The sequence below is a fragment of the Antennarius striatus genome, chromosome 3 (genome assembly GCF_040054535.1).
Source record: "Antennarius striatus isolate MH-2024 chromosome 3, ASM4005453v1, whole genome shotgun sequence".
NCBI classification, from domain to species: Eukaryota; Metazoa; Chordata; class Actinopteri; order Lophiiformes; family Antennariidae; genus Antennarius; species Antennarius striatus.
Window position 1 is genome coordinate 15,254,985 of NC_090778.1, and position 8,359 is coordinate 15,263,343.

Genomic DNA, 8,359 nt, shown 5'->3' on the forward strand with positions numbered 1-8,359 from the left:
TAAATATTCCCACTGATGCGCATTAGGTTGGGGGGGGGGGGGGGGGCGTGTGGGGGGAGCTTGGGTTTCCCACGTATGACAGAACAAAGGGGGATATTTCTTATGGTATATATGTTTATCATAGGCCACCGTGCGTTCAACTACATGCACCTCCTGACGCAAGAGGGTCTTGCGGCGCAATGAAAGGCTGCTTTGTCATTTTACGCAATGCTTTAATCCTATTCCAAACAAAGGTGTGGACTGGAGGACATGTCAGTGTGGAGTGGCGGAGTGTTTCCTGGAGGCTTGCGTCAGCCCTCCACTCCACACAAGGGTTAAAACTTCACGCAACGCGAGAAGCTTCATTCATAGTTGCCACGCCTGTGAAAGTAAAGACACGGGGGCTTGACCAATAGGATCCACGATATATCAGCCGATGATCAGATGACTGAAAGGAGGAAACTATTTAAAACTCTAATCACACGCTTGATTCTAGTATACACACACACACACAGAGAGAGACACACACGCTCACACACACATCCTGAGCGGTGCTTTGGCAGACTCGGCTCAACTCGACCACCGGCTCTTTTGCTCTTTGTCACCATTGAATCTAAACTCATTCACCTACAAACCACTGCGCTACCACCAGTGATACAAATATATACATGTATGGTATTTTCTGAGGAAACTTAAAATTCATCAACACTCGTCCGTGACTGAGAAATGAATCCTGGAGCTCTTTTACTGTGGATTTTCCTCCAGTGCAGCGCTGCGCTCTTCCCGTCCATTCATGGAGAAACGGCTGTGCTTGAAGGTAAGAACCGGCTTTGTGTCTATTATTTATTCATTTAATTCATTCATTTCTGGTACGGCTTCACAGGAAGGCACCAGAATCCAACACCAAAACCTATGTAGCCCATAACGCGAATACCCCCGACCGGGAATTAAAAAAAAAATTATTCCACATTGAGAGCTTTTTATTTTTCGGCGCAATTACAAATGTGAGCTGTGCCGGGTGGAGAGAACCAGAAATACTGGGATGGACTTAAAAGTCACGACTACGACGTGTCCTTTTTTGGGAGAGCAGCTGGAGTCTTGACGCAGACGGACGCGCCACGCCACGTCTGTAGGAACCGTTTGGGGAGACGCGCAGCCGCGCCCGCGTTTTACCGCCGACCACTCTCTGGAGCTTTTACTACCACGCCGAAGTCATTTTTAGTCCTGGTGGCTCACTACCAAAGGTTGTCGCGTTCATGATTTAAATGCAGACACGAAGTGACCGCTCGGCAACCCGTTATTAAAGGGATCCGCACTGACATTAATTGACTTGTGAGTTTTCCAGAAGAACAGAACGAACCATATTCTCTGAAAATTAAGAATAACCCTGTGATGACCTTTACAGCAACAATTTAAATCCAAACCCTAACCGTTTATTATCGACATTTACACAGATCTCCGTTTAAGTTCACTTGGAACACCTTGAGCCACATGGTTCCTGCGTCAGTCACATGCGTTCATTTGTCCGGCATCCCGTTATGACAGATATAAATATAGGAGCTCTGGATGCAGTTACTTGGCAGGGATGAAATAAGGACAGTCGTATTCTGTCTCTGCTGTTTTTTCTTAGATTTTTATTTAGTTTTTCTTGTAAACACCAGAAAGTACAGAATTTAATCATAACTTTTTTTTTTTTTAAAAAACCCACACATTTTGTCCCACAGGTGAGGAGAACCGATTGAAGGAGTTGCTCCGAAATGGCAAAGACGTGATAAAGTATAACATGAGAAAGAGCATCGATCTGGATGAAGAGGGCTGCTACCTGAAGGCTGGCAACAAGGAATGTCTAGAGGAGTGTGGTTTCAATGCCACAGCCAAAACCATCTTCATCATCCATGGCTGGACGGTACATACCATTTTTTGTATCCTCCCTGTCTCTCCAGAGTTCCCACCTGACTATAACTGGGTCACACTTGACTTAACTTGCCATCTGCCACAGAGTGAAGGGAACTCTTGCGTTTACATGTAGGGAAGTGTCGTCAGTCCTTGCAGGTTGCATTTTGAATCTTTGGTTTCATCACGTGAGCCAACAGAGTCCAGGGGACAGAGAGGGGTCAACAGGCTCCACTGGCTGAATCAATGATTGCGGGTATTTTTTATTTTGTTTTTCCACAGATCAGTGGGATCTTTGAAAGCTGGATGTACAAGCTCGTCTCTGCGGTGAAACAGCGTGAAACAGAGGCCAATGTGGTGGTGGTTGACTGGATCCCCATGGCTCAGCAGCTGTACGCTGATGCCGTCAACTTCACCCGCAGCGTCGGTGTTGATATTGCTACCATGCTCAACTGGCTTCAGGTGTGTGTGCACAGTAAATGATATTCTTCTAACGTATGTAGGTAAACCTGCAGATCCACATCTATTGGTTTTAATCTGAAGATTGGGGTGGAGTTTCATTTTAGGTTCTATTTGGTTAATTCTAATTAGGAAAGGGAACCAGTTACCTGCAAAAATGCAGAACCAGTTTGTTTTCCTGCTGCGTTAAAGAACACAGCGCTCTCATCCATTAGTATGTTGGTTGGATGCTTGCACGTAGATCATAAATCATGTCTATTGGGTTGTATTAATTGTAGCATACTGTATATAACATGAGCAATCAAGGTAGTTGAGCCATAAATCTGAGTGACGGAGGAGCAGAGAAACCTGCTCACCTGTCTTGTCATAGGTGTTCTAAATATCACCCTAGCTGTCACAGTACATTTTTATTGGGGCTCAGAGGAGTCAATTAGGTCTGTGTTTTTAGTATTTTACAGCCAATGCCATTAGCAGTCCTGAAATATCGCCTGATTCATGAATGGCAGCCATCCATGTAGTAAACAGAGTATTTCATGAGGGCAAACTGAAGCAGATGGCGAGGGCACTGCTGCAGGAAAGCACTGCAGATTCAGTTCTGCTTAAGTGAGCCTTGCTCAGCTGCAGGCATGATGGATCATTGCTGGATGAAAGCCAGGGTCCATTATTAGTGTCCATGGTGGTACCTGCTCAGTATTGCAACTTTCTTTTGTAACAGGATGAGCTGCAGCTCCCTCTTGAGAATGTGCACCTGGTGGGCTACAGTTTAGGAGCTCACGTAGCTGGCTTTGCAGGAACACATGTTCGAGGGTCCATCGGCAGAATCACTGGTATGTTTAGTACAGCATGACTCTGCGTAAACACTTCTGAAAGGTGTCTGCTTCAACTTCCAACCTTTTTCTCTCTTATCATTTTTCTGAAAGGTCTAGATCCAGCAGGACCGATGTTTGAGGGTGTGTCAGAGGAAAGACGCCTCTCCCCAGATGATGCTGACTTTGTGGATGTTCTGCACACGTACACTAGAGAGGCTTTGGGTGTCAGCATTGGGATCCAACAGCCTGTTGGAGACATTGACATCTACCCCAATGGTGGCGACGTGCAGCCCGGTTGTGAATTGGAGGAAGTGCTGGCTGGAAGTAAGTTCTAAAGAAATTGCTATTTGTTTGGAATGTCGAGGCTGTCCTGAACAATTTTGTACTTGTGTAATTTTAATTTGTCCTCATGTAATATTTATTAATTCTGCCAACATGGATATACAGCATACCTTGTCTGTTCCTCAATGTTAAACCACATATATGTTATACCCAATTTACCTTCTTGCTTTTCTCCAGATATCATTGAATTAATCAAGTGTGAACATGAGCGTTCTGTACACTTGTTTGTGGACTCATTGAGGAACAAGGACCACATGAGCTTTGCCTACCAGTGTACCGGCCCGGATCGTTTCAAGAAGGGCATCTGCCTCAGCTGCCGCAAAAACCGTTGCAACAACATTGGCTACAATGCCAGAAAAATGCGCAAACGACGCAACAGTAAAATGTATCTGAAGACACGTGCAGATACTCCCTTTGGAGGTCAGTTACAATGAGGATGTGACCTAGAAATGTTATCTTTTTACTACTATAATGTTGACATTCTATGATAAGTGATAAGCAACTTGAACAGTGCTGTTAATGTTGTTTTTATCTCTAACGGAAAAGCTTTTCCTTCTGTATTTTCCTGGAATGTCGTATAACATTTTGATTAACGTTTTATGTTTTCTTTCCAAGGCTACCACTACCAGATGAAGATGCACGTTTTTGACAGAAAACAGTCGCAGACTGCAGATCCCACCTTTTTTGTGCAGTTGTATGGTGCCAATAACGATACAGGAAATATACTTGTTGATGTGTAAGTACGAAATAGCAACAGATCTGAGCAAATTTCCTGCCTGCAATATTGCAAAGCCTACAGACTGACCATCAATATGGAATCTTAACTCTTTGCATTGGTCTTTTAAAAGTAACGCTAGCTTTTTATCTTTTCACAATCTTGGGCATACAACATGACAGTGCCAGCAATCAGAAGACAGCAGCTCATTATTCATCATGTGATGTCTGCTGCAGGCGCTCATTATTCTGTGTTAATTAACAAGTTAATTAAAATGGTTTGGTTGAGCACACATCTGTTTGAAACTCCATTTTCAGTTTTCCTGACAGATGACTTATCCTGATGAATGACTTACCCTGATTTCTCCTCCTCTGTGCAGCCTGGGTGGCGTCATCAGTCTGAACTTCACCAACACCTTCTTGGTGTTCACGGAACAGGACATCGGTGACTTGCTAAAGATCCGTCTCAGCTGGGAAGGAGAATCGGAGTCTCTGCGCTCGCTCTGGAAAAACATTAAGATGGCGTGGTGGTCTTGGAAGGCAAAGCCGAACAAACCTGTAGTTCAAGTCAGAAGGATTCGTGTGAAAGCTGGAGAAACACAGAAGAAGTAAGAGGCAGCAGTTGTTGAGTCATTACTGTAGTTCACACTCACACACATATGTTTCTTGACATTAACTGACATTTTGTCACAGGTTTACCTTCTGTGCCCAAGACCCCAAACAAATTGATATTTCACCGGGAACCTCGCTAACGTTTGTGAAATGTCGGGATGGCTGGGAAGTGAAACCAAGAAAAAGGTACAAAACATTTGTCAAATATCTGAAGAAGTTTCTGTGAGCCATGACTGATTGTTCTTACTACAAAAATAATGTCCTTTGTTATCAGGATACCAATGTAACGCCTCGGCACTTCAAACAACCAATGTACCATCGCCATGTGGGAGCTAACATGGGCCAGCAAGAAACTCCATCTTTTGTTTTATGAGCACTTTTGGCATATGGTGGGAGGGGCTTGACTGGGTTTTTAAGGGTTTTCAGAAACTGTAGATTTTCCAGTCTACGAAGCTGCTGGAAAAATCAGACTGGAAGCAAGGGGCTGTTCCAAACGTTAAAATCACCTGAGGACTTTTGGAACACGCCTCTGTGGATTAGTGACAAGTAGAATAAGACCTGTGCCAGGGGATATCAACCAGCATTTATAGTCGCTGTACTGTACATTTTAAAATGTTTTCTTTTATTTATGAAAAAAATGGAAGCACTGCAAGACCAATGTTATTTATCAGAGCACATCCCAGGATGAACTGTATGTTGCATGCAATTCTCCTAGATGCAGTATTTGTGTGTGGGAATGTGTGGGTGTGTAGGTGTTTGTGCTTGTGACCAACAAGTGTACCTTTCTGCAGAGATTACTGATACACTGAATAACTGAAGGATATACCTTATCTCATGGCACACAATCTTGGCAAGGTTTGTGCTTTGTGTTACTGTTACTATATGTGCCTTTAATGGGATGTGTATATTCATGTATATAATGTAAATACCTTTTGGAACAATAAATTCACCTGATATTTGTACAAATTGTCACCTGTCATTTTAAGTGTCACACTTAAAATCATGATCTGATGACCGTTCAAAAGATGCTTATAAATGCTCATCTTTATCACATCCCGTGAAGCAGTGATGTATTGTAGTGTTCGCCTGTCCGTCTGTCCACCAAAATTCTCCACAACCGTTGCTGATAGATGAAAGAAAAAGCACATTACTCTGGCGGCAAAGGGAATGAAAATAGATCACAATCTTGACCTTGAAAAACTAGGTCAAGGTCAAATTTTTACTTGCATACCTTTTTGGGTACACTTCTCTGAAACTTGATGAGACATAATCATAAGACAAAAAGCAACATTTTCCAAATGCCAGAGGCACAAAAATGTGATGATGACCTTGTCCTAAGTGTCTGCTACCTCTAGCAGTGGTCAACTTACAAATATGAAATGAAAAGCCAAGTACTCGATAGTCCAATACAGAATTCATTGCTGTGACCATTATGAAAGTAGGCCAGTTTAAGATTTTGATTCAGAGGTGTCGCGGGATGTTAAAGTCTCTGACTGCCTTGTTAATTGCAAATTGCCAGGTTCATAAAATATGTAAAAGATACCACATGAATAGTAAGATATGCTTTACAAGATAAAACAAACCTGGATCCATGCAAGTCCTTAGACTCCAGTATGTAAAAAACATTTGTGAAACCAGACACAATTACCGCATCTGATCACTGGATTCTAGCCAATTCTATAAATCATCTCTGTGACACTGAGTTTCCCACACGAACGTGTATGTGAAGGTGACATCCATCAAAAGAATTTTTTTTAAAAAGGATTCACTTGGTGAAACAGCTTTGAGACGTCTCAGTAAGTGATTTTATTTCCTAATCCCTTTGATCTTACAAGAATAACGAAAAGTGAAAGCAGCTTTGTTTTTACTCGAAAACCAGTTGGAGCATTGATTCTTTTCTATTCTAATTAAACCTTTAAAACTTGGAAATCAAATTACATCCCAAAGCTTTGCCTGCATTTAATTTAAAGACTCTCATATAAAACCCTGAATCCCTTAGTCTCAGGTATGACCTGCAGGCGCTGACAGGACCATTAACATAATGGCTTATAAATCTATGAGGAAAGTGTTTGTTTCTTTGTATTGTACATTTTCTGCACAAGTTCTGACAAGAATTCCCATTATTCATCCTCTACAAATCCTACCTTTCAACATTCAGCTCTTTGTATCACATGGTTAGGTTGTGAGTTGTAATAAACCAGGAATTCCACTATCAGTCCTGTACAGTGGTGACTCATTTGTAGTTAAGGGTTTATGAAACAGTGGTAACATCCTGCCAAGCTTTTTTCTACAAACAAGGCAAAATTTTTTGAGTCAGAAAACACTGGAACACACACACACACACACACACACACACACACACACACACACACGCACACACACACACTCACACACTTGTGATAACCTTGCTCCACTGAGAACTTTTGTCTAACCTTTTTTCTGGAATACAGAACAAAGATGATAAGCATATTATTATCTTTATCTTATCTGATCAGTTCTCAGTAGCACTGACTCGTCTTCCTCCTGTCAGACAGCCAACAGCTACTCTAAGTGTTTTTCCATTTTTGGGGTGACGGAGATGCTGCTCCCGCTAACTGGTGAACATAGTGTACAACCCTGTAAAGTTGATTGTATTAAACGGCTGGTAAAAAAGAAAACTTTACAATTTCTAAATCCTTCTAATGTATTTCATTGATCTCAGTTGGTAGATTGTTTGTTTCTTCAGTTTTGTATTTAATGAGGAACAAGGGCCATCAGGAAATTGTCTACAGAGGAATGATCATGACAAATGAGTCATGGTCTTTGGTGTCCTTGAAACGGATCCTTTCCACAGATAACTGACGTATGAGTTGTTCCGGTTTCCACCTTTCCAGGTCGTAACCGCTGTTGTTTTCACAAGCATTTGTCATTTGCTAAATGTTTATTTGCTTTCTTGTCAAATTCAATAGCCCACTTAAACTCCATTTCTACTGAATATTTGTGGATTAAGATTTTTTTGTTTTCCATCAGGTAAAACCTATCTAGTACTACCTTTTTGGTACCACGTCCATACTTTAAAATCATTATAAAGGAAATGTTATGTACTGCTAACAACACTCAAGCTGCTTCAGTGGTGCTAACCTTTTGTTTAGTTTGTCTGCTATTGATAAGATACAGATACAACTGCTTTAAACAGCTGATAAGAAGATCACTAGAGGTGGAGAAAGGTTGTGTGTCAGGTTGAATACTACACCATAACATTTCTGAGTGATGGCTCCCAGCCCAGAGCACACACTGTACTGTCTGATAAATTAAAAACGACCAGGAGGAAAGAATCAAATACCAAACCATCAGATAACACACATATTAGTGGACAGTGCTGGCTTGGATCTGTCTATTGACAACAACTGAATCTCCAGAACGACTATATATGTCTGGCTTAATTTAAAAAAAAAAAAAATTTTGGAAATCAAAATGAATGTCTACACACAGACTTCTGGGACACTTACGTGTACATCAGTCCTTATTGAACATTTCATGCAGTTCTGGACTTCTGGACTTGGCAGTAATCC

At 41.7% G+C, this 8,359-nt stretch overlaps 1 protein-coding gene across 2 annotated transcripts; it reads left to right on the forward strand.

The window, feature by feature from the left end:
- The first annotated feature begins 464 nt into the window (after window positions 1-464).
- lipg (lipase, endothelial) lies at window positions 465-5,768 on the forward strand. 2 transcript variants are annotated; one of them, XM_068311275.1, is made up of 10 exons: window positions 465-796; window positions 1,704-1,885; window positions 2,155-2,334; window positions 3,047-3,158; window positions 3,252-3,464; window positions 3,660-3,902; window positions 4,098-4,218; window positions 4,577-4,804; window positions 4,890-4,994; window positions 5,083-5,768. In XM_068311275.1, exons 1-10 carry the CDS (start codon window positions 706-708, stop codon window positions 5,093-5,095), a joined length of 1,488 nt encoding a protein of 495 aa, XP_068167376.1. In that variant the 5' UTR covers window positions 465-705; the 3' UTR covers window positions 5,096-5,768. The 2 variants fall into 2 exon arrangements, with proteins under 2 accessions (XP_068167376.1, XP_068167377.1); XM_068311276.1 differs by lacking the exon at window positions 465-796 and adding an exon at window positions 1,007-1,311.
- The last annotated feature ends 2,591 nt before the right edge of the window (window positions 5,769-8,359 follow it).

Coding starts and splice junctions, on each gene's coding strand:
- lipg (XM_068311275.1), top strand. CDS start 706: ATGAATCCTGGAGCTCTTTTACTGTGGATTTTCCTCCAGTGCAGCGCT. Junction 3,465..3,659: donor GGAGGAAGTGCTGGCTGGAA/GTAAGTTCTAAA, acceptor GCTTTTCTCCAG/ATATCATTGAATTAATCAAG. Junction 4,805..4,889: donor GCTGGAGAAACACAGAAGAA/GTAAGAGGCAGC, acceptor ATTTTGTCACAG/GTTTACCTTCTGTGCCCAAG.